We start from the raw sequence: 27,774 nt of genomic DNA on the forward strand, positions 1-27,774 counted from the left end.
TATCTACACCACACATATTAACTAATGATGATCGCTCCAAATCTTCACCGGGATGTAACGCTCGGTCAGCTTTCTGAAGATTAGAAAGAATTGTTATGCAGAGGGTTCACCAATACTTCCAGTTGACATTCCAGCGCCTTTCAAGATCCTCACGGCGGACGCATGAATCATCAGACCGATCTCCTAGAATATTGAAACGCTTAGAAAGGCGTAGGAGGGCGTAGAGAGACTGTAGAATTAGCAGACTATTCCATGTCAGGAGAGGGGGGATATTCCCAGTAATACAACGTATGAACATTCGGACGCAATGAAGCATATTTCATGTTTTCTGTCACCGCTTAGTTGAAATTCCATTCTTACACGCTGATTCAAGCCCACAAACCAAAATCGTATCTTATTCCAAAAATGAAAGCCCCAAATGAACAACCCCTGAAAGGTGAATAGATATTCAAATTGCTTGTCATGAAACCCCAACCCTGGTTCAGGCTACACATTCACTACACCTGCGCCGTTTGCAGACACGGACCTCACGAGCCCCTGTGTCTGTCCTGTCGTCTCTGGAGACATCATCGTTCTGACGGCTCCTTCCTGCCGGAGGGCTGGTAACATCCCAACCAGGAGCATCCCCCTTCATCATGGTGTTCCATCTTTAAGTCATCACGTTTTCCCAAGACTGAATTCCTCTCCAAGACACTGGCAGGTAGGGCCAATGTACCCATTTTGGCACGTCTGTTATTGCAGAGGGTGCTTTCGTAAAATATGCTCATTGCCACCAGCTTTACCAGCCCTAAACGTTGCTAACGCGTTGTGGAATAAATGGTCGTGTATAATGACATACCGGTGAGCACATAGGCCTGCTCAAACTAACGGCCTATAGCCATGCTCATGTAGCTGGTACACTGTAGATGGATGCTTGCCAGACAAATCGATACGTACGATTAATCTTTTTCAAGGGCCAATTACATTTGGTGGTGTGATATATTCTTCGGACAGGCAAGAAAAACGGAAAGCTCTTCCAGGCCTCTGTTTGACGGGTGAAAGGAAACTTGATTCATTACCTTGTAAATATATCCTGATTTGCCTGAATACATTCTGACCGTTACCTATGGCCGTGGCTTGGTGGCAGGGCAATGCATGATCTGTTTAGAAACATGATATTATATGCTTCAATAAACCTTATACTGATGGTAGAAAGCTGATGATGTGAAAATGATGTGAATGATCATGTCTATAGTCAGGACTTTGTTACATTTGTGCTGCGAAACGTCATGTGTGAATCATTTAAAACCTGTCCTTTTAATGTTTTGCATGGTGTATATAGCTGCGTATGTTGGTATCTGTTTTAAGCAATAATGTTCCTTTGACCTGTCTTGATACCGTCCAGATGCTGATACTAAAATCAGATTAAACAAGAGTTCGGAGACCTCATATCTCTATGAAACATTTCTGATAATGCAAAGGACTTTCACATTTACACAATCTATGCTTGCTATTGTATTTTTTTAACTAGCTTACGCGGGTCACAATGTTCACAGTCGAATCACTTGCCATTCATAGAAAGAATTATGGCACTTTTGCATTGATTATGTAAATTAGAGTCATTTGGATAATTGGTACCTGTTCATGCTCCACCTGCTATAAGCAACATATGTTACATGCCTTTGAGTCCTATAATGAAATACACTGCAAAATATAGATTTTCCTCATTAAATATGCAAATTAATAGCATGATTTGTCAATCTATGTCTAAGCTACCTGGAGACTAAACATCATGGAAATCCGTCGTCTCTTTGTTGAGTTATTCTCCCTGGAAGATTTTGATAAAATATCCCTGGAGTTCCAGAGCAAGCTGCAAGTGGGGCGCAAACATGCACCACTTCTTTATTGCGTCACATGCTATCTGTCGCCTTCACGTCAAGATCATGACATGTCCAGGCCAAAAGATGCAAATTAGAAAATACTGCTGCAGTACTAAGGTCACATACAAAATGTAACAGGGGGGGCCAAAATTGACATTGACATTTTTCTTCCCCATACCTACCAACATAACAAACATCGTCGTAATCTATTCAGAGGGTCTTGAGTTATACTGACCACAAAAATCCGGAAACACAAATTTAACATACACACAGACGTACAGACACAAGCATACATAAGACACTCCCTAACAACATACCCTTTTTTCATGGAGATATAAGGTCGTCATAACCTGTCTCTGTCTTAGGGACGCCAGAGTGCAAAGATTATAGACGATTCTACTCATCATTTACCAAACATTGTCTGAATGTCTTATTTGATTATCCTTCGCAAAAATGAAAATTTTGTAGCCACAACCCGAAAGACTGACGTAACTACACCTAGTCTGCTCATTCTGGATGCCTGTTTACTTCAACGCCGTGCACACTATTACTCTACTTTCCATATTTGCAACTTGTCGTAGACAAAACCATATGTGAAGTCATGTTAATGCATTCAATGTTGGATCTTAATCGGGTATAATCAGGACATGGATCTTATTTTGTTGAATTTCTTTATGCACTATGTATTCTGACATGGAATGTTCACCCTAAAAAAACTTTATAATTACGTTGTAAGATCTATCAGCTTACGCATATACAACTGATGAAGATAAACATTTGAAACGGATTTAAAATTGCGTGATTGTGAGAGAAACAACTTTAATCAGGTTAACGAAGGAATATCATAATCCCCCGAGGCATGATCTATTCAGATACTTAGAAGGATAATCATCACAGCCCCATTAATCTGTGAACCAGGTCTAATTAGTGAGTCATGTAGCTGTACTAAATAAGGGAATACATATGGGCTGGGGAACACTGGCCATCATTTTCTCCACCAATCTTCTTTTGAACAACTTAATAGGTAATATGGATCTGGAGCAAGCGATAAAAAGCTTTGACAAGGAGAAGTCGAGCAAATCAGTATGCCGATGAGCAAAGAATGAACAGGTGTGGTAAATCAGCTAAAGAACGTGAGGGCACCTGTTGTCGCGTTTTAAAGTGCACAGTCTGTCATCGCCTCGCTAACATCTGCATACACAAATCTACCGCGACCCTTCCCCACTTACGTTGTAAACCCCACAGCTGTTTGATCTGCGGTGTATTCCCATGGTGGTACACTACCTGCTGCTACATGCGCATCGGGATATGACAACTCTCCCAGTCACACGAGAGCACATCCCAGCGCTTTTAGCCAATCCCGCAATCATGCTCTTGTCTATATTGAAATCTTTATAGTTTCCTTGGCAAAGCCACATAATAGGGCAGTTTCCATAGTGATGTACAAGGCGGCTCCATAAGGCTGTTGTCCGCGTCATGGGTACCCACAAAGCGCCATGACCTGTAATCTCCTGTGTTTGCCTTTCTGTGTGAACTAAAAGGAAGCATTTCCCTCTCAAAATCCCCAATGCTCACGAGTTTGTGAAGTTACAGCTCGAGTGATTTATGGGGGTTTAAACACACGTTGACGCCTCTGCGTAGCTTCTGTTATTGACAGACGAGTCTAGCCGGTAGGTTATGGTGGTTGTGTCCTTCGCTGTGCAATCACGTTGTTCAAACCAGGCGTACCTTAAGGCAGACTGGGCGATTTTGTTTGAGGGTTATTATTGTAAACGATGATAGAAGGCACCCATTAATTAAAGGGGATGTCCCTGTAGTTCAACTGATCGCAGCCTAACAGTTAAATCTTGGTAAGTTAGGGTATCTCAGTTGGGGCTGTTCCCGCCTATCGCACGGGGCATGAAATGGTGGTCCGTGTTTGAGGAGGTGCGTGCCTCGACCACGCTTAAGTCTACTGAAGACTGAAGGCTAGCCCCCTCCGTGTAAAATGTACCCTGATATCGAAGCAGCAAGGCCAAGGAAACCTGCTGTCCTATTTGCCACTACAAGATGAAAAAAATTAATCCGAGGGATGCTGCTCTTCTCATTCTAGATACCCTGTCCCATAATTGAATTATTCATGGCGCTGTAAATGAAGTAGACTATTGGAAAACGAGGAAAGATACCGCTGATGTCGTGGCTTCTCGACAGGACACAATCTTATTGCGATGTGGTAAAACTGCAGAAGCTGACAATGCATCGACAGTGCTGACAAGCAAGAAATTGTTACTGGAGTACACTTGTTATTGTGTATGATATCGTATGTTTAAATGACTCAAACCCTTCTTTGGGTATCTTGTTGGTGCAAATGGAACTGTAAGTTGAATACAGCGTGGAGGGTTGTTGGGTATGGCAACGAACGTGAAATATCGTGTATTCCTTTCCTGAAGTAGCAGTACTTTTTATTTTACACATTTTACAGTTTTTAGATTGCATAGTAATGGTGCATCGTGTATCTGTTGTTTCCAATATTGATCTTCATGTCTACGTTTTCAAACGCATATGGTCGTGGCAGAATACGTTTAAATATCCAGCTGACGAAATTAGCCGTGCTAGTGTTATGGAGAAACCATCGCCAAGAAATCTTTCCTTTATGATCACGTGAGGTGGTTAATCTCCTATAAATTTAGCTACAGTTGAGAACCTGGAATCTGAATGAAAGTAAGCTCCTAGTCACGAACTACTTTGTATGTGAGGAGTGTAAAAGTGGTCCCTATTTCGTGTTTAAACTTTTAACTGCTTCGGGCAAGTCTCCGTCTTTATCTTTGGCGGACATTGCATCCGTATTACTTCTTCTCTAGAGGTCCTGAAAATGACGGCACCTGGTAGATAGAGTCCTGGTTATCGCGGAACCCATTTCACTTACCCCTAACAACAACGGTTCTTCTGATAAATGTAAAGACGGCCTAAGGGAATGCCCAACCGTCTCTTTATCACACCGGCCGCATCTGCAGTCGATTATCCTACATTCCAGCCGGATGCCTCGCGGCTCCTCTTCGTACTTTCTACCATCAAGAGACTGTTTCTGCTTCCTCCGGCCATGATTTCCCCCGAATGCGTCAGTGTCCATAAGCTGGGTATGGCGCCGAACTCCGCGGTAGCCACTTTCCTTCAATGCACCGCGCCCATCTAGTACATGGCGTGAAAATACAGTTTACTTATTGTCTGCTTCGTCCTATTGCCTTAAGTGAAAATGGGAAGTCTTCCAATGGACCCAGGTAGCCACAGGGAAGAAACATCAGTGAGACATACAGGGCTTCTAAATTAATTCACTTCGCTCATCATGGGGCAGGTAACGTTACATTAGGTTCTAAAGATTACCCCAACTCGCTGAGACATAGCACGACACACTTTTAACAGTCTGACAGCGACTACAATTGTCATCACCAATCATGAGAGGCTGCAGAAATGTGAACACAATTAGCGCCCATGGATCTTTCCGGAACTGTATTGATTTCATTGACTTCTAATGGCACTTTGTCGAGAAGCCTACACCAGACAGTGATCAGGTAACGTTAGCAGGTGTGGATTGGTTTATAGCGATAGCGTCGTGCAGGTATACGGAGGTAATTAGCGAGTTCTGAATCGTTTGCATGGCTGCCAAATTACTGGAAAGGTGAAATGATGGCATCTTTGCTTACTACGAAGCCCGGTTTTACTGTAAATGACTAATTGTATTAGGCGGCAATGACTGACGACCTATTTATTCAGTAGAGAGAAATGTAGCTGTAAAACGTAGACATAAGATATGGTTGTGAGTGCTGTAGTCGGTCATATTTATTGTCTTACTTTCCGTTACAATGAATGGACTATTTAAGTTATTACGAAAAGGACCTTTCTGTGATTCTCAATCATCAGTTCTTAGCAAATAAGCTTAATTACTCTAAAGAGACCTCTCGACCGTAGCCTTTCTAATACTTAAAGATGTCTCTTTTGAGTAATTAAGTTCATTTGTTAAGAACTGATGATTGAAAATCACAGAATTGTTGCCCTAGTGATAAAAACGTTATAAACTTGACAGAAAATTGTTTTTTCCCAGTTAGGAGAAAGCCTATATATAGTTTTGGCCTCTCGTGACCATGGTCTCTCTAATACCTATGGCCTGTGGTGACCCATATGGCTATTTAGAGAAACCATTTGTTAAGAAGTGATGATCGGAAAATACAGAATCGGTGCTCTAGTGATAGAAAACATTAAAAAGATTGGCGTTTATCACAGTTCAGCAGTTAGGAGAAAGCCCATAGTTTCAGCCTCTGGTGACCATAGACGATCTGATATCTATGTCATATGGGGTCTCTTTTGAGTAATTCAGCTCATTTGTTAAAAACTGATGATTGAGTTAATCTCAGAATGGGTACTGTAGTGATAGAAAACATTACAAAATTGATTGAAAATTCGTTTTTCACAGTTAGGAAATGCCCCCACACGTATAATGGTACAGTCGGCCTTTCGTGACCAGCCCCTCGCCTCGTGACCGGCCTGTGGTGACCAAAATGGCAGGCACCGGGAGTATTCTTCGTAAATATACGAGTACACAACCTGTCTTCCAGCACTGTGAACGCATGCATGATTTTTCGGGATATTCGAGCAGCTATTCATGCAAACTAACTTATCCATCATCATGATCTGTGGATCAGTCTTGGCATATCCGCGTCATGCAAGAAATACCGTGCCATTTCCAGCACGGTGAAATATTCTGCGGTTTCAATACTAAAATAGCCTGCTCTACCACGAGGAAAATTAGATTAATTTCCAATATACTTGGTTGTGGAGAAACTTTATATGAAACGATGACACCGTTGTCTTTGGTTTCACGTTGCTTGTTAACACCAACTTCTCTTGAGTCGGCGACAGCTAAGCAACCATCCGTTTCACAGGTTCAATTTTATAAGTAAAGAACCTTTTTGAAAGTTTTGTGCATGTTGTGATACTCTATGTGTGCATTTTGTTGTCTTCTAAAATTTACATCATGCATATCCTGACTACAAAATCAAGAGTTACAAAAGTCCAACTCTGTTCACTCACCGGTCGCCCTTTAGTGGAAAATGCCTGAGGAAACACCTATTGTGATCACCTGTAGAACAGTTTATGCTTGGTATCCCCTATTGCATTACCTAGGCGACTCGCTTACATCGATCCGGATTCCCTCTGATAAGTGTCTGAACTAAGCCCACAACGTTCTATAGATTTTCGTGCAAAATTGATCACTCTAATACGTAAAATGTGCTTCCACCACTTCAAGGTCGACATTAACTACATATTTCTGAAAGCTTGCCTCTGGTGGGGTGAGGGTGCCCATATGTGTCCATATAGTCAACAAAATATTAACGAAACGTCTTTGAACAAAATATTGCATTTGCGGTATTCTCTATTCCCATCTGGAATGTACTTCTGAGCAGAGCGGCTCTATATTGTAAATGCTCAAGCCGTATCATGAAAATCTGAAAATGCAAAGTTCTATTTTCTGCTGTGATATCATCAACACCGTATGTTACTTCTCGACACAAATATTCCTGTTATTTATGAGAAGCAATAAAACGATAAAAAGGTAGCACAGTCAGAGCGAGATATACGACTACGCCCACAGACTCTATTCGTAAAGGGGCGCCTTCTGACGTCAACATTAGTAGTTCTGGCACCAGCTGACTGGCCGAGATATTCTGTATTACCCATTCTGTATTCCCACATAGGTAGGCATGGTAATAAGGATGACAGTCACATACACATATCTTTATTAATTTTAAGGTAGCTCAGACTTTTTTGGATTAGTTTTAGTGCAAAAAAGATCATCAAGTAACCGGGATTTATCTGATAGAAGAATTTGTTTTTAATGTTGTTTGAAGGTAATTTCTGTTTGCCATCTAGCTCTTTAGTTTTCTATTGACTCATTATTGTTACAGCTTGCGATAAGGATTACTTACTTCGTGTGTTTTGATTAGCTAAGATTGCTTGCTCATTGTTTCTTTATATACTGTTATCTAACTATTTGTTTTTGATAATAAGACGCTTGATATTCCAAATGAAGGGAATCCTTGTGTATTTCTGTGTTGTTACCAATTACTGTTAATTAAGTCTTTGGGCCGGGATTTTGTGCATATTTCGCAAATGTCTTACATTGCATAACATAACTATTGGGTACAGTATAGTTCACATACATCTGTTCTGTAGGTTTTGTGACAGGTTTATTATGCCTAAGCCATGCGTGTTTGACCATCTTTTACAAAGATAATCAAACGGACAGGGGTCTTTATTTACAGTCGTTCATCAATATCTGGACTAAGGGGAAAGTGAAAGATACGTAAAAGATGATCTAGCAATGCTATGATAATCTGATGAAAATGGTGAAAAGAATGAATGTCGGCACCAACTTTAATCCGAGATTTAAATGGCCAGACAATAATACTGGCCATGCTAAATGTTTTATCTCGAAACAAAGTTCAAACATCTAATATCACAGCGTGACGAAGTTTTGCATTTTTAACCTGTTACTCGGATGGATATAAGCGACGTGATACTATGGATTTGCTATTTGCAATGCAGAGTATGGTGTATTCAGTCAGGTCTGCCTGTCTGACACAAGAGACAGTCACCCCAGTTTCTCCCTCAGAACACCAGGGACTACAAAGCACGCAAAACTTAGAGAGATTATCATTATTTCAGTCACGTACATCTTAAGCTCCGGACTTGATGCTTGGTAGTTTCTGCCTCTAATGCTAGCTACTAGCTGAAAAGATCGATGACAAGGATCATGGATCACAAATGGAGGGTTGTTTTGTCGAAGAGCGGTTGAGGAAACAAGATCAGCTCCGTGAAGGTAACTGAGGCTTAGACCTAACCTCTGACATGGACCCACGCAACTTTCGTCCTAAATATGCAGGTGTTTCAGGTACTCCTGTGAAATTCTATATACAGGGGTAGAACGTTAGGAGCAGCACCTAGCAATGGGATAGACTATAATGTAGCAGGGTCAAGTAAGCTGTGATGAATGTGTCTATCGAGATGTTTGCAGTCACTCTATCAGTCTACATATGGGTACCTACTCCAATAGATCGGATTTTTCTCATGCCAGTTCGCCCAGAGGTAAAGAAACTAATAAAGGAACATGCAACGATGTATTCATTATAAAAAGAACGCAGAAAAGAAAATTACGACACCTGATTAGAACAGAAACGAAATAACACCCGTGCTTCACGAAGAAAGAGCGCAATCTTGACATGCTAGATATGACCAAAATGATGAAATGGCGGATTACTTGTATTGACGGAAACCGTTGCAGACTGTTGTCTTCGAATGGACCCTGGAACCTGTGATCCCAAACATCAAAGAACCGCTTTGTGCTTCAAGACAGCATAGAGTTAAGGGTGCTGTGTGTCCCAGACACATCAGCCGGATCTCTGTGCGGGAGGGATCGGGGGATAAGCCTGACTGTACTCCAACATAACAAGGTTTGTAAGAGGCGAAAAATAAGGAGCCTTGATATGATGACCCGATAGGGTGGGGATGCCATAAAATGAAACCTAAAGCACTACGCTATGATAGAATACAGTACAAATCGGTTTCTTCAACACCAGATAGACGTTACTTCCCGATGGAACGTCGGGATTGTTTTTGCGGATCAATTGAAGAAAATGGATCTCCCTTCATTTTATGCAGTATATAGCATTAGTTTCCTACGATAAAATTGGGTACTGTTGAAAACGTCTTCGTTAAGTATTTCATATCTTTTAGATATAAAACGAGTTTTCTTTGATTATTTACATGGGTTATTCCAAAATTCCCCGCCCTTATTAATTTTGTCATGTTGGAACATCCGTCGACCCAATTATATTTGATTCTATTAAAGAAGTTGAAGTTAGGCATGCTTACGTAGTATGCATTATAGTCCTTTTTCCTCTAGTACAATAAAAGTTAATCAATCTTCAGACCATCGATTAACATTGGAAACAGACAATCATTAACACCTCCCTTCTACTAGCGGCGGTGACCATTGAGCGACCGCTGAGCGACCAACCATTTGGCAGGTCTCTCAGTGATCTCCTTCTGGTAGAAATAGCTTCAAAGGACTTCTACTGTGCGCATGACTACGTGCAGTGGACAGCTGCCGCTGATTTTGTTGCCCTGTCCTTATTGTTGGAAGCAGACGTTCTATTTTGATCTCAGCCGTCTTTAGAAGCAGTAGAAGATGAGCTCGGGTATTCAACAATGTCCACAACTGCCTCGGAATCGGCGGGATCACAGGGACCGCAATGCACCTGAATAATGGGAGATTTGGTTGGAAAGTCTTTATTCCTATCAAGACTGAGGTATAGTGTACTGAGATCTTGTTCCAGTTGATTAGGCCCAGGATGTCTTAAGTGAGATACCTTGAGTAAATAAATGTTAAAAGCGCCAGTCCTGCTGTTCGGGTTCCCCGTACGCACCCTTAGTTTTACTTCCCACTGTGCACGTCAGATCAATGCGTGGGTGTGGGGCCATTTTCCTGGATTGTTGAAGATGTGAGATGAGCCAACATCAAGGTTACTAGTGATTTGGGGACCACCAAGGCATTTGAGTATACGATATGAAAGCAACGAATATGCATAAAATCTTAAAAAGAATCTGATGTGTCAGTTTATAAGCAATTGTTAAAATCTAATGGACATCATTCAAAAAGTCGCCCCAAATCCCAAAGATAGGTTAAAGCGTCTCTCTTTCTGTGAATAGCTGGTCTGATACGAAAGTTCCTCTTCACAGAAGCAAATGCAAATCTATACTGCCGCATGGGGATTAACAGTGCCACTAATTGGGTTTCACTATACGAGTATCATTCCACTTGATAATGAGGGAATAACTCTCGTTAACTCACACAACGGGTTGCTTTCCTGATCGAGACTGCTATCAAACATATACTTCACTTCTAGATGTATATCAGTCTTTTCAATTCATAACGCATTTTCTATTAATTTCAGCTCCCACTGGGTTCTGGAACTCATATTCAATACAACGTACTTCCTTAAGAGATGATAGTTACACCTCGTGAATTGTTGTATAGATCAGCCGGCCGTATATCTTCTCGACGTTATCTTTGCAGCGTACAAGACGAATGAAGTACCTCGATCGCTCGACTATAGAGTACAAAGTTGTCTAGGCGTTATGTATAGCAACAGGAATCTTACAGTGGGACTGCAATTGTAAAACTGTATATTGATGAGTGTACGCAATGATGAAAGACGGTGCAAAGGTTTATAAACTTTACTGTTAGGTTTTGTATGTGCATAATTTATATTCAATAAATGTGGTAATCTCGACTATTTCTGTCAGTAACTAAACCTCGGCACTGAAAGGGATTTGTTTCTTTTGGTACATAATGATCAATAATTGGAAAACGTCGCTGGATGAAGGTTGATATTCTGTGAATATATGTTGCTTCAATAAAATGCATATCGACGTTAGCACATACAATTAGATTCGCTCGTATAAATGTCCTTGATATCTTGACGATGATACTGATAGAACTGATGGGATGTTCCCTTTACAGGAATCTACATGAGAATCTGGTTAATTATGTTTTACTCATAAGCTTAACATCGATTTCCGTTGGTCTCGGCAGTCTCTCGTTGACGAAGATAACTGTTTGTGTTCTTATTGAAAGGAGCCTCAATTGCCAACGAGAACTTCCATGCTGATAATTGTCCTTGATAACTTTAAGATAATATCAGTAGGCTAGGATTAATGGAATATTTGGTTTTATGCTAGGCTTTGTCTTAAATCGCTCTTTTCATCATTCTAGAAGATTCTGGCACATATATCCTACTCTGCGGTGTGACCCAGAAATGCCGGCTGCAAAGTTACAAGGCTCTTGAATGACCTTTGAATGACCTTCCATTTTCACCACTGCATTTTGTATAACGATCATTTCATCCTGCATCACAAACATAACTTAATGGATCTAAAATTACTAAATTGCTGAATGGATCACATTTCTCCATCAAGCAAAAGCAAACAGCGTCAATTTAACACCAAAAATGAGTTTCAATTCAGACAGTAACGTCCCTTATGTAGTGTGAAGATCGTAATAGATAAACTTCAAAATAGGATGACAAGAGCATGAAGTTCTACGACCAGGACATAAAAGCTAAATAACATGGGTATGGCCACCCCATAAAACAAGACATAACGTTTCACCGAGAATCAAACATTATTCAACAAATCTAACCAGCAAATGCATCCGAATTACGATAGAGAAAAACGCTTCCTGAACAAAGTTGTCTTCCTCGATCACTTATTGATTTGGTGAAAGCCTTATCAAAAGCAATTTTGTCTGAATACTTGTTTCCCGCAATGATTGCTTAATTTGGAAATTACGAGCGACCTACATCCTTAATAGAGTGTTAATAACCATCCGCCATGATAATTGTGTCGTTATGTGGCTATCGGCAAAAATCCATCAGGGATTATCAGGCTCCAACAGATTTCCCCTTTGAGATAAAATGGCTGATAAGTCATCACACATCAATGCAGTTTGCTGAGTAAATGTCACTGAAGGTCGCATTTCACCACAAATTATCCCGACTTGAAAGGATTGTGGGTGGAAGTCGACCCCTCATTTTCAAAGGTCTTTCCAATAAATCGCCGAGCACGGCTTCTTGTCACCATTAGGTGGTTATTTCTCTTTTGAGAGCCACATGTTGATCATAAATACCTTAACAGAACCATGAGTTGCATAGTGAGTTATGTGTGCTATTCGCTATTCGGTCAAGCGAAGTTCTCGATATGGGTATATGTATCATGAAATAGAGAATATTTGTTTAAGGCTAAGGCTCCTTTCTATTGTGATCGTTGAGCGACCGTCAAGCGACCAAAACTGGGTTTCTGTAATCCTTGATTTAACATTTGGAACATGATGGAAGGTGTGAATGTACGGTTTAAAAGACAACAAATAAACCAAATCCAGCGCATAAAACGTAAGGAATTCAGGATTTGCAGTCTTTAGTGGAATGAGGGGGTTAACCGCAGTAAAACGCATGCAAATGAGCCCACGGTTCTCGCATTTGAAATATAGAGTATGGTGACGTGCTAAATGATGTTTTCTCTCAAATTTCAATAATAGTAAAAGTTAATGGTGAAATGTTTTCGTGGCTGTTCATCTATTTTTACATCATAAATACTTCATGTCTTTTATAGGCGAAAGGACACTGCTAATTATTTTCCAAATTGTCAACAAAGAACATCTTTACACAGCAATTCCCGAAATTATGTGATCTACAATGACCATCCATTGCAAATCCTCGCCTCAACCGGTAACTTTGGAGACGGTGTATTAGACCGGTTGAACGATCGATGAGATCCGAGAAATCGTCCACATCCGGGGCCTTGCCTCCAATTGTGGAAAGCGAGAAATCGAAACACCATGAAAGCGCCACCGCAATGGCTTATCGACTTAAGTCGATAACTCTCTTGTTTAACCTGGCGGTGCTTCCTAGACAAGGAGAGCTCATATGAAGGAAATGATTGGTGGGAGAACAAAGAGCAAAGGTCACGGCTCCGGGGCGGATGGGTCACACATCTGAGGAAACAGTCATTCGGGTCATGCGTGCAGGCCATATTCAGGAGAGAGGACACCAGTATTGAATGTAACCTCCTTTCCAAGGCGAGAACAAAAAAGGTCAGCGCTGAAAGGAAAAATATATTCTTTCCAACCTGGTATGGAGATCGCAGATCTATCTTTACGTTTTTTTATGAATAATATAATAGGTTACGGGTTGAACTCCAAGGCCAACCGTTTTCCCAAACGTCGATTAAAACCCTCTTTTGCAAGTCAAGCACTGGTTTTCAGGTTGTCAGTTGAATCTCGAGACTCTATTGCTCTCTTTCACCCATGGGCCATTACAATATACAAACTGTACATATATATAACCATACATTCATTCTAAATTAACTAATAGTGGGACCTGTCATTATTTCTCTGAATTTGTGCGGTTTGGTGGCAAAGTATTTGGGTAGATGTTGAATTTTCAACCTATGTAGAAATGGACATTCCATCACAAAATGCGCCTTATTCACATGGTGGACATTATCTGTCATGTCAAGTAGATTCTACGGTAGCATAAGATACTATCAAAAGCTGCCAGAGGAGTGAAGCGGGCCTTGGAGTGTGGCTGATTCATTTTGACCGGCTATACTCCTTTGCCAGCTTTGATACTATCTAATGGCTCCGTAGGATCTGCTTGGAGATTAGTCTCTTAAACCTTGGCGCGCCTATGCTTAGCACATGTGAACATCTCAGCTGTGACAGGGCATTCTGTGGTTGAACACATTGATAGATACTTTTCTGATCAAAACATTTCTTTGATTAGGTGATATATTTCCATCCTGTTTGAGTTTTCAATTTCTTAGTTCCCTAGTTGAATAGCATGTATTTTGGACCCTTTCTTAAATACCCCCAAACACTTCCTAATTACTTACCACTTGATTATACCATACTTCCTGCACACAAAAGAAAACGTGCTTATCCTTATCTCTGTCGCTGATGGTCACGGATGTGTAGAGTAGGACTATATAGTATATTAGGTAAGGTGGAAGGATGACCATGGGCATGGTTTGATGCGTGGGCAGTATTGTAAGAACTTACTCCCAGCCTAAGTGGTGCTTTTAGGCTGTGCGAAATATTGGATAGGGCTGCTCCCATCTTGTTATCTACATTTGTACTATGAGTGTTTATTTTCTCTTCAGGATCTCGATGGAGAGCTTCATTGAGCTCTAGAGGCCGTGCTGATGCTCCTGATGCTTTAGTGAAGCAGTGATGCTCGTGAATATCACAACAACAGAAGGCGGTCACCTGTAATCTGCACTTGAAAGGTTAGTAGTGTATACATGAGACAAATGTTTAGTCAATGGTGAAGATTACATATGAGCTATTCATTTCTACTACATCATCATACATAACCAGGCTACAGGACGTATGCTTCAGCTCACAGACTTTGAGTCACAAAGGAGATCAGGAAGCCTGTTGTTGGGTCTAAATCCAGTTTCCAGTGGCATGAATAAAGTTGAATGCAATATAAATGACAATAGCATGTTGCAATGTGTTCATACTTCAGTTTGTACACTGCTATGATAGAAGAGTGCACATATCTGAAAAAAAAAGAAACCAGAATGCAGATGTACTTAAGTGATCTGGTGTTCTGCTTCCGCAGTTATTGACGTGGAGTTACGAGTCATGGCTACCCGAGTTGCGGCATTCTGCATCCTCCTGGGCAGCATTGCAGGTAATGTGGTGTTTTATTGAATAAGACAAGATTCATGTTACTTCTCAGCAAAACACTTAACAACAAAACACTTAACAACAAAACACTTAGGAACAAAACACAGCTGACTCCTGTAAGTAATTATTTACTCATGTATTTTGTTTCTTTCTAGCATGTAGAGGTGAGCAATAACCTGTTTCGCTTCCCTCTTCGTTGTGATTTTGGTAGTTAAATAACAACTGAACAAAATAATGTAATCTCTCATTGTACTTAGGAAGGCGACGACAGAGCTTCAATAAACCGGTTGAAGATGTGCTATAGAACCGTTGGACACTCTCAGAAAGCTATTTATACACCCGTAGTCCTGGACGTTTGTCTTCTTGTCCACACAACACTTCCGTCGCCTGCAGGCTGTGCCGGGTACTTGCGCACCGGGTCCGGGAGTGACAGGAGCTTTCCATCCTCCCCGCGCCTCGCTGAGAGAACAGCGTTCGTGCGCAGCATATATTCAGTTGGTTTCTCGTTTCGCTGACTCTGATAGCAAATGTAGGAATGCCTTGTCACGGCTGACCTGCCTGCGCAATTTTATCAGACTACACGAGAGGACCGAGGGACAAACAGAAATGCCATACTTACACATTCACCATTGCAAGTTATCAGTTCAGGTGTACTTTTTTTCAAAACCTTGCCTATCCGCGATTACCAAAAATTGCCATTACTTTCCCATATACTGTTCATACATGTATGTAACGCAACCTTTCCGTACCATATCTGGACCATACAAGAGGAAAGAAGGTGTTGACCTTTGCTGTCACTCACCAGACAGGCGTGGTCTCATGTGCTGTTCATCAAATATCCCTAAATGTCAATGTCAAAGTAGAAGTGTCTACTAGACAAGGGAAATAAGGTGAGGTAAGGTAAAGGCCCCTCGCCATGCAGGGTGGTTTAATGACTTGATTATGTAGCATAGTCTATGGTAAAGGTTTTGGTGAGGTTGCAGAGGAGGTATGTTCGACCCGGCAATTCAATATAATAAAATACACGGCAAACGGGCATAGCCGTATACTTGTATTCCAAGACTGTGAGGTGCATCCAGGCTTGCCTTGCCTGGATTACCAGATCAATGGCTAAGTGGCTGGTTGGTATTTACAGACATCGAATCAAAAACGTATTAGATTTCACTAACAGGGACGTTGTCGAATAGAATACAACATTCCCAATTGAAATATGCGGTTTCATGAGAGGCAGCGACTTAACATTCGTGTCATCGTACGACGATAGCTTGATATGCACAATTTGTCTTACTGAATGATGTGCCGCTTCTTTCCCGAAGTCTGCTTTCCTTTGTTTCATCATTTTGCTGTCAGTTTCACAATTGCTCATTTTGGGACGTTTGTGAGAATTGCTGGAGGCTAGGGTACGTATTGAATTGAAGTTGCTTGGTGCCTGATAGATGCCCGTCCAGCCGGCTGTGCTGGGTTGGATAATAGTGTTCGGTCTGGCGTGTTACTCTGACCATCATGGAGAGGCAGGTCACATCGCTCAAGGGCCTTCTTGACTTTTAGAGTCTTGCGCATATGCAGGAATAGAAAGTGACCACGCTCCTACACTTCATACTGCGTTCTCATCGGTTTGAGGTCGGAACAGTGCGTCGAGTGTGGCATTACTGCATGTAGATAAAGCTTTCAAACGCTCACACTTCGGGAGTATTGAGTAATAAACAATAAATCAAACAACTGGATACATTCTCTAAGGAGGCACACGTCCCAAAAAGCATCCACAATCTTTCATCAGTGGTTAACTCATTATCAGTCACTGCCACTGGGGAAACAGCATCCACAATTTTTTATCAGTGGTTAGCCCATTTTCAGTCACTGTTGAAATGGATACTATCTGAAATGTCTGACTCTTTAGAAAATATATCCAGTTGCTTGATTTATTTTGTCCAACGTAATGTTCCACCTTAATTTAAGCCTTTATGGACGTACTTAGTAATTATTTCCACCATTGTGACTGCAAAGTACTCCAAAGGCATCGTGCATCAAATCATTGCCACTTTTAGCAGGGCCAAAATTGTCACGATCTTAACAGCAAAGACTCTTGTATATAACTCAGTTATTATACTGTATGTAGTCGTAGTTACACTGTAGAGTTGCCCTTATAATAAAGGGTTAATGCCCCGGCCCGAGGTGTATATGGTGTCCTTATCTTGCTCGCATTGCCAGTGGCGACCGCAGCTGCAGCTCCATTTGCTGGTTTATCACTTGTAGCATAATGAGGACAGCAGCAGAGCAAATGCTAGGGCGCATCAACAGTTATTCTAGATTTCATGGTTTGAATTCATTTTGATTGCAATAGGAAGTTACTCTTAACAGCATAAATACGGCATCGCTTCTCATGAATCTATATGATATGTACTGACTGTTTTCAACTCTAATTGGAATTCTAATTATTTTCCGATCTAACGTGGTTTTCTATTAGATTGTGAGAACGCAGGTTAACGTCTCAAGGGCATGAGGAAAATGTTGGAGATCGAATCAGTAGCCTCGTTATGTCGTAAATTTGCCATGATTATATGTACAATTCCACTCGTAAAGTCTAATAGTCTCGATTGGAATGCCATACATGTGCCAGGAGCCGTTAGTTTTACGGCAGTATTTGATTATGCTCGGCGTACAACGTAAATGGATAGTGAGGAGATGACGGTTTTTGAGAAACATTATTCAAATGAGTCCATGTATTACAGATGTAACCCACAGGACCACTAATGTATATTTTACAACGACGAACAGTGCGTAAAATGTGATATGCGTTTGTGTATGATGGTAAAGCCCTATTTCCAGAAAAGTCTGCATGTGCAATGTATCAGCATGTAAACAAGAACCACTAGGAAACACGAAGTCTTCAAATGGTAGGAATTCGTACACTTCATAAACTCTGATGAGTGTGAGCGCAAAGGACACTGTACACACGCGCTGGAGACTGTTATTGCGCTGACTACGTGAATTCATATGAGTATGCCCCACCCAAACGGCTCACCATAGACGCTATTACTCCTAACGGGCTGTCATTCCTATAACTTTAATCAAATGAGGCCATAAAACGAACGGCTCCAGGAAGATATATGAGTGTCGCTGTAATTGAATTTGTGGTTTTGTTCCATCCCCTAATATAAACGTTAATAAAAGAAGTGCTGGCGGGGCATTTTGATAGAAGTGTGCTTCTTCATAACGACTGACCATGAATGATGGTGGGGGAGATATCTAGATGAACATCCCAAAAATCCCCACTGAAATTGCATTTTTGAATGTTGATCTTTTGGTTTCTTATCAGCCACTTTCACAAGAGTAGACATGGATACCAAAACAAATCATTGATGTACGAACGCAAGACTTTGCAAAAACTAGCCTAAAACAAGACGAAAATGTGTGATATAAATGACTGTACCAATGAAAAATTATGGCCGAGTTTTTACTACCCCACCCCTCCCCCCTCCCCGAAAAGAAAGTAAGGCCCTTGCTACCAGTGACTTATCGTCAATAATACCTTACCAGTACTTTATATGCTCAACATTACTCAAAACTACTCACCTAAAACCAATACGTTGCATTTTTAGGAGCTGTTTCCATGGATGACCAAAAAAGGCATTACTCTACTCACGACTGCTCTACTTATACGTGCAAGTCATACTTATCAATGATATAGGACAATTTAGAGTTTTCATTTTTTTATGTTTTTGACGAACAAAAATAACATTAGTCACTCTAAATTGACACATGGTGGTTCAAAACAAAATCCAGCGTAACTGATAATTAAGAAAGAAACAAACCTGGCAGAATAAGTGTATATTTAAAGCATTACTTTAAAATAGTTTGGATTTATTTAGTCATTGTCAACAATTGATTTAAGCATTCGATTCACCATTAAAATGCTGATGAAGCTTAGATCAGAAAGACATCCAAAAGTTGATTATCAAAGACGTTAATATAAAGATATTTGCAATAGAAATCTAAATTACACTTATTATATTCTGTACAGTTACAATCCGTGCAAGTACGCATGCTACAAAAACAGCCAAATGCCATCTGTACCTGGAATACATCCTACGAAAGTCATGGGAATTTTCTATCTCTACTCTAGCGGGAGACTTATTTTGATTGAGACACAACAAGTTTTAATTAGATTCCGTGGGTTAATCAAAACTTCAACAAGTAATTCAATTAACCTTGGCGGACCCTGTCATTACCAATGATCCCAGCGTTGTCTAAGTGGACGAACACAGGGGTACTGGAATGACAAAAACTGTCATTAGACAGGTAATTGCTTGGGGAGGTCAGACCGTTCATGGTGTAGAACCATACATGTTAATTTACGACTAACCATGCTTTGAATTCTTAACCTTGACGACGAAGGTCTTAAAGACGTTAGATGCATGGCACCTTATCTGCTAAGTCCCTCAAGATGTTTGGTCTTGGAAGTAAAGAATGAAAAGAGAGCTTTGTAGGATATCTAGTGCCAGTAGTGGCCTGATTAAATGCCAAGTTCGACGGTTGACATGTAGATATTATCTACCCTTACGCTGGAGTGTATCAGCCCTTGAGTCCTGAAATGCATTTTTCGGCAGTTATCCGTGGTTTGTCAATTCAGAGCTGCATGGGAACTGGTTAAACCGATGTCTATATGTCCTAGCTACAAACTCGGCCCTACAACACGTATGTACGTCGCGTCTACCTTCAACCTTCATTAACCAGGGAGACAAATAGTAATCGGGGAAATGCATGGTAATTACATGCTAACCATCCGTCTCAGCTGAGGCCATATTGCCACCTGCTATTTTGTGATTGCCTCCTGTCTGCCATTAGTTATGCTGCTATCGCCCATGGCTATCTAGCCTCGGGTCATTAAATCGGACTACACAAAATAAGCAGGATTACCCAATTTGACTTTTATTAGAAGATGTCTTTCGAGAGGACGGGAGGCCGCTCGTATAGACACGTAAACCCGTTATATAGCTCACCCGCGACAGTATTGAATATCCCCGTAATGCAGCTAAACCATTGATACACAGTGTGTACAAAGAAATCACAATAACAAGAACGGAAGCCTACTCTTATTTTAACCATCTTCCGATAAACGTGATTTAAAGCACGCTAATTCACAGATATTCATGTATTGGTGTAAAAGTGAACTCATTACCATATACCAGTTGCTCTGTATTGTAGGTTTATCGTGCTCGTCTACCGGGGCTACCCATAAAGCATGCATGAGCCTAACAACGACCCCCAAAGTAAAAGTGTACGTTTTGTGACCTATGTACCCAAGTAACTCCAATTACCACAGCCACGAGCGACAAAAGGTCTATGTACATTGAAAAAGTATAATACGAGGCAAAAGAAATAAACATGTTTGAGACATTATCTGTTTATTCCCTCAATTCAGGAATATTCAAGCCACATCCAACTCTATCGAGTTGTTTTAAGGGAGATATATACCAACAACATATCGTCCCCGAGATTAAATAAACATGCTACTACTAAAGAGAGAACCCTATGTCTTTAAGCAGTTTAGATACATGAAAATTGTATTCCTTCTGCGGACCAATAGGCTATAAGATAAGTAAAGTTCAAAATCAATGCATCTTTGATGGCTGTAAAGGCTCGTGACCGCAGGCAAAAACACCGCTCTCGTCATATTACTGTATCAGAGAACTCCTATTATCTGAGGTGAAATTGCTTCCATTTCATCTAGGTTTTGATAGGATGCTTTTGATGACTGGTGGTATTGATCGTGGTGTAATATTACCATCACACGAACCAGGTCAGCTGAGGGCAACACTTGATGCATCAACTTTGAAGTCCTTTTCGATGCCCTCTGCATTCTAACGGATTCGATATTCCTGAGTGAGCTTTCAGCATGTTTATCCATTAGCTGATTGGCTTGAAGAATGTGATGCTATCGTTTATCGGTTGTCATGGCAGTGTCTTACCATTTTCTTTCATTTTGTCTTTACGAGTCTTGTATTCTATGCCAGGCATCTTAGCCCTGTTAACAACAACGTGTCGGTCTTCATTACCAGCTGTGATGAATGACCATATAGGATGAGGCTGGTATTACCAGAGAAAAAAAAAACGTCATGGAAAACTAGTGATATGTCAGAGTTTATAAAACTACATTTACCAAAGCACGTGCATTTTCAATCAGCACTAATTCGATTTTCACGTTTAGGGGCCTAGTAAGTACATTTCTGAACTAGATTAATGCGGTACAGAAAGAGGTCTTACGTCGAGGATTTCCGGCGCTTCGTTTTGAACAAAATTTTCTCAAATGCGGATCACAGATTTCCTTCGTGCAATGTTTACCCACGCATTAAAATACTTCGTATCGCAAGAGGTTAATTTTTTTGTAATACAGGGTATCTGTTCTTATGTGCCATAGATTTGACAGAGTCTACTCATTATTTTCAGTAATCTGCACCGCCAGATGCAGCAGGTCAAGACCTACAAAAGGTAAGCACTGGTCCAGTAGCATTTCTACCGGCGGTGATAGCTAATTGTTCTAAGATCTATCTCACGTTACAATCCCTTCTACCTTGTCTAGTCACAACAAAAACACCAATATATCAGTGTGCAGTATAAGGCTTTGCATTTATAACCCCTGATGTCTTAAATCAACTATGGCACTTTCATTGTGTAGACAAATGACCGACACCAGCATACCTCGATGTTGAACCTAATTGCTGCTGGCATGATACATCCTCACAGAGTACCTGCTTGGTAATACAGAGTAGTAGTATAGTTACTCGGGTACATGAATCACAATTATTTCCAACCGATTTTCATGGAACCTGTTACGTTCACATTTGTGCATTCTCTTTAGGCTAGAAAAAAATAATTCTTAAAGCCGAACACCTAAACTGACAAAGCCAAAGTTCATTAGAAAATCATGAGTATGAATTCTATTCAAGTACACAGTTACGTACTGACACCATATGCATTTTCAAAACCATAGTTACATGATTTGCACATCCTGTATGCTTGTCGTACATATGAATTACCTGAGGTTTAGATAGTTGACTAATAGTTGGTGTATCGCCAGTTGTTGTGTTCTCCCGAGGCCTGACGGAGTGATTGTACATTATCTCTACCCCGGTTTCATGATTATGCTTCATGAAGCGCATCCAGCTCAAACTTCCCTGGAAGATGAAACTAATTCCCCCTGTCCCAAGCTATCGGCGCTCTTGGATCCGGTTCACTTGTTCATAATTCGCAAATCCAACCCTATGAACGATTTTCTGAAAATACTGAGGCGTAAGCGTTATTATGTAACCTCTGAATTCGGTAATCTCTACCATAGGTCACGACAATGGTGGCTACATCACTCACGTTACGTGAAGAAAATGTACATCCGGTTCTTAATCACTGTTTGTTTCCGTCAGCAGAAATATGAGATGGGAATTGGCATCAATTCTGCCCCTATAGGGCAGGGAGACGGGAAAAAGCATCGATGGTTGTCGTTCAATTTTAGGAACACGTACGGCCTTACACGGTCTGGCATATTGGACATATAATACTATGCAAAAGAATGAGTGCATAATGGTACAATGGCTTTCTCTGCAACAAGAAGACCTAACTCAAAACCAATTAGTTTCTATGTGTAGTTTACATACCATCGACAATAGAAAGTTTGCACTGTACGCAAATGCAAAATTCTATCTGATTGTGTAGAAAGTATCCTGTGGGATTATATAAAAAGAGGATGAAGTAATTTCGACACACAGCATCTGAACGCACATGTACATGTTTCTGTTTGTCTCGTGTATAGGGTGTGGAAGGACCATGAGCGCATATCGTGGAACCATCAAATCACCAGGCTTTCCAAACCCATATCCCCCTGCGCTAACAGAAGACGACCAGGTCTGCCAATGGATGATCAGCCTTCCCTACGGACATGGTATCAAGGTCTACCTGTACGACTATGACTTCAACTTCGAACCGAACGACGTTTCCACGGTGTACGACGAATTGCAAATCTTTAGGGACATAGCCTGCAGTGAAGCCGATAGGGAAAGGACGTTTGTTGGCAACCTTAGTGCCACATCGCTTATTCACCTACCTAGCCACTGGGCATGTATCAAATTCATCAGGAGGACACTTCAAAACCTTCAACATACTGGCTTCTCTCTGTCCTATGAAGGTTCGTTGAGATCAAGTTGTCACTGTGCTGGATACATGACAGATGTTATTATTCACCTTGTACTGCCTAGGGGTATGCAGGGCAGCAAACTTCCTTGCTGTTTCTGTAGCATTATATATCTGTGGATGGAAGGGGTGCTAGCCCTCCCCCCTCGAAGTACCTTCTCGAACCGCACTAGACGGGTGCAACCCCAACTGAAATTGACCATCCGGGATTTAACCGGAGTCTCGCATTTACCTACTATATTTGGAACCAGGGGCTCCACTATGAGGCTGTTACCGGTTGAGCTGCCTTTTTACATGATAGATAACTTATGTTAATTTTAGAAGGCCTATTAAGAGCAACGCCATTGATCATTAGGTAGCACAATCAAGTAATGGATTCTAAAAGAAGAAACCATTACTGGGTTTAAAAGGGAAACAGCTTCTGACTGTTTAGTATTATCAGTGAATGATTTACGAAACATATAATTGACAATTTGGTGTTTTTTCGTTTTCTTTTTTTTTTCTAAACCAGACATTACTCTGTGTAATTGTTTACTCTGTGTAATGTTAGACTCTGGCCTTAAATACTGATTTCCTACTTGACAAATTGCACCTACCCAAGCACATAATGTGTTACCCCACCCACCCCAACTGGAGCGTAAATGCAGAGCAGATGCCAGCAAACATGATTTACTTTGTTCCATATGTACTGACATTTCTGGACGTATGGCAGAACGTCTGTCTTACCGTTGCTTATGTGCCATGGAGATTTTGCTCCAAAGTTAACATAAACTTCTTTTACGCTATAAGCTTCTGTCTCCGATCCAGTACACCCTAATACACGACTATCAATCAATGGAGTGGGAAGTGTCGGGATAAACGTCACATGAATTCTGCAAGGTCATTGTTTCTCAAGTAACTGAATATTTTTGGAAATCTATCCAGTTGTTTGGAAAACTGTTACCTTGCGTATCCTATTACCTGAGTGTCTAACCTTCATCGACGTAATGTGAACTTGTGTTTTCACCATGTAGTTATTGACGCGAACAGTGACTGCGGGGTAAACAAGACGACGAGGCTTCTCTCTGAAGAGGGCTACATTTTCAGCCCAGGCTACTCCATATCCAGTTATCCACAAGACCTAGAGTGCACGTGGTTGGTGGAGTCCCAGCCCGGCAGTACCATTGCCGTCACTTTCCTGGACTTTCAGCTCAGCTACACCTATAGCTGTGACTTCGCTGCAGACTACGTACAGATCGGAAACTCTAATACATCGTATGCCTTTAAATACTGTGATTCGGACTCGCCGCAGCCTTTTCAAACAAAAGATAACCGACTATGGGTATTCTTCAAGTCCGGGCAATGGAGACATCGGGGATTTTGGTTATACTACAAAGGTGATGTATTTTGACAAATAAGTGCACTTGGTGCCAGGTCCATTTTACTCTTGCGTAAAATAATGGCACCCGAATTACTTACTTACTTATTATGCTTAACATTGTTATGTTTTATGGGTACATCAATGATCCAAACGAGCCTCATTAGATTTTCTTGAGAACTAAAACAGAATAACCCCAGTTGGTAAGAACAGATAGTGCAATGAATTTGTATATGTGTCTTTAAAGGTAGTTTCACTGTATCTAGCCCCTAAGGGCCCTTTAACTATGTCTATGTCTGTATCATGAAAAGTAATCCACATTTGTCTTTTGTCTTATACAATATTTTGTTGCAAATGGATTAAAAACAAATCTTTATGAGGTCTGTTACCCCCCTGTTACCCACAGGCGACTGATTTTCCTCTTTATTAGAAAAGCAAGCTTTCAATCATCCTCAGTACATGTACGTGAGCAGACCACATTTCATTTCGCGGTTCCCCCGCCCATCCTCCAGCCGTCTGGCGCCGCTAACGAATGTGACCAATTCTGACTTCTAAGGAGTGATAGGGAATCCTGCGGTCTTACTGACTCCTCATTTTCATGCACCAGTTCCCACAGATTGGGTGGTTTGGTACAAGATCCACGGGGAAGAAATTGTACAACCGTAGGAAATAGATGTTTGAGTTGTAGCAATGTAGCATGTCCGACAACTTTGGCTGTCAGTCTATTTAGTATTATTCAATTGCTTGTTTTTCTTTCAAGCTCAATTATTACGCCTTTTTTTCACTTTTCCACAGGGTCCGGAGACTCAATCGATTCAGATCGACCAAGTTCAGATTACTGGAAAACAGGTTCCGTCAAATTTGGATGGAGCCGTGGTGACGATACAGGCGGGACGTCATTTGTAGGTCTGTAGTCGTGTATCATATTATAGATGTTCCGATAACATGAGAAACTACTCAACGATGCACAGTTGACTAGAAATACTAGATTTTTGGCGGTCTAAAGCTGCGAGAATATAGGTCATTTGAAAATTTCATATACTGCGTCTCATAGTGAGTACCAATATAACCTGTACGTACTGATGACGAATGACGAATACATGGTTCAACCCTATAGCTAAACGATACCGTGAAAAATAACAACGCGTGAGACAAAATATATTCTACAAATGTTGAACGCAAGGGATTCAATATAAATACAATTTGTTGATTACATATTAATGCCGTGATTTCTACAGCTGTTACTACGCCGTAGATATATTTTACATATTGCAGATGCTGTTGCTAAAAGGCACATTCAGTCTGAAACATTAATAATTTGTTCGTACAGGATGGAGTAGGGACTCCAACAAAGTGGACCCCTTCAAAAAGTCAAATGGAGGAAGAATACGTAAGTATATTAGCTCTGTAAAAATCCCTGGTCATTTCAACCATTCCATGCACGCCATTACATTTTTCATCATTTTATGCCTGCTTGAGTTTGTGATGCCATTTATCATATACCGCCGTGTAACATACAGAAGCACTAATTAAGTGGCCACAGTGGTGACATGGGTTTATCATCCAAAGCGAATCGCCTTTAATCTGAATTAATGTGCCTTTCCCCTCTCCCACAGATCTGTCATACCAGCTCATACTAGCAGAGGTCATCATAGCTGCGACTTCATTACTCACCAGACGAAACTGAATTTCAAAACCTACATCTCATTACGTCATGCAAAAAAGAACAAGCAAAAAGATAAATCTAATTTGTTGCTTTGTGTGTCATTTTTGGGAGTTTGATAGAAAATCGAAAACCATCAGGACAGAAATATTAGTTGCTTTGCCGTATTCAAGAGACGAACAACGGGCAGCAAAACGTCGAACTTACCAGTGCCTTATAGCTAGATCACCCTGCTGGGTATCCTTTGGATGCAGAAAGATGGCATCAAAAGGGGTACCGGTTTAAAACGGTAGTGACGTCGTCACAATATCTCCATTTGGCAACTCTATAAACTACTATACTTTTTAACCTTCAAAATAAAGTGTCCAAAACACGCTCTTCCAAGTAAACGTGTTAGTGGGACCCATATGGCTGCTCCATCCCTCAGGTGAGATAAGGTCACAGTCGATCTTGTTATGTCATGGACATGATTTACTGCAATTTCGCACATATATCTTTCAGTGTTGCTGATAGAATATGTATCTATCCTGTCATAGATTGTAAAAGTTAGGTGCATCCGTCTATTTAGTTGTACATTTTATATCAAGAACACCATGACATACAGATACACACTTTTTCACACAGACGAACGCACAGTCATGAACGCACATTCACACACACACACATACGCGTGCAAGTGCACACAAACACACACACATAACGTTAAGTGCCCATAGACACACACAGAGATACACACGCGCGTTCACACAAAAAATACCTTATGTAAGAATTTTTTGGCAGTGATGAAATATGTTTTATGCAGATAACTGGCCAGGCTGAATGGACTACCATCTTTGACCATGTTCTTATCGAGGTGACTGAAGACTACTTCAAAGCATGAACAATTTCCGTAGCTGTTTTACAAAGCCATGTACAAATGTACGATGTGGCGTGGTACGATCAATACATTTGAAATGTACTTCACACGAAAGCCTGAAGGGTATTTCTGATTCACTGAGGTGTTACGTACGCGCACCTAGCCACAAGTACTCACTTGTGATGAGTGTTAGGTAATTAGGACTGTTCATGGAGATCACAGGGTAAAGGCATCTTTCATCAGATTTCTTGTCCTTGCCAAAGTTGGTTTGGATCGATATCCGGATGAAAACTCTTGTAACAAAATAGTTTTGTCCGCAATGCCATCGATCATTAATTAACATCGGAGGCAAACACAATGAATAGTACAGGTAGCGTACCATAGAAAAGCAAGTAAAAAAGCAGATTTAAGTTCAGATGATGCATCAACAAATAAAATGCTATGTATGTATGTATGGCTGTTTTTACAATGTTTGTTACTTATTGTGAGATCGCAAGGTGGCGTGCGTAAAGCACCAGGGGGGGGGGGGTAATGGAATAATTTCGATTCATAACACCACACGACGGATGAATTTTG

General features: G+C 40.9%; 1 protein-coding gene across 2 annotated transcripts; it reads left to right on the plus strand.

Annotated features, from left to right (window-relative positions):
• Positions 1-482: 482 nt before the first annotated feature.
• On the plus strand, positions 483-27,652 carry LOC118410577 (CUB and sushi domain-containing protein 3-like). Of its 2 annotated transcripts, XR_004830570.1 has the most exons (10): positions 483-700; positions 14,610-14,735; positions 15,074-15,145; positions 21,589-21,630; positions 22,946-23,317; positions 24,336-24,698; positions 25,475-25,585; positions 26,010-26,069; positions 26,296-26,769; positions 27,145-27,652. XR_004830570.1 is itself a non-coding variant. In XM_035812351.1 (9 exons), exons 3-9 carry the CDS (start codon positions 15,097-15,099, stop codon positions 26,364-26,366), a joined length of 1,068 nt encoding a protein of 355 aa, XP_035668244.1. In that variant the 5' UTR covers positions 483-700; positions 14,610-14,735; positions 15,074-15,096; the 3' UTR covers positions 26,367-27,652. The 2 variants fall into 2 exon arrangements, 1 of the variants encoding a protein (XP_035668244.1); XM_035812351.1 differs by having other exon boundaries at positions 26,296-27,652.
• The last annotated feature ends 122 nt before the right edge of the window (positions 27,653-27,774 follow it).

The sequence above is a fragment of the Branchiostoma floridae genome, chromosome 2, assembly GCF_000003815.2.
Source record: "Branchiostoma floridae strain S238N-H82 chromosome 2, Bfl_VNyyK, whole genome shotgun sequence".
In the NCBI taxonomy this organism is placed as follows: domain Eukaryota; kingdom Metazoa; phylum Chordata; class Leptocardii; order Amphioxiformes; family Branchiostomatidae; genus Branchiostoma; species Branchiostoma floridae.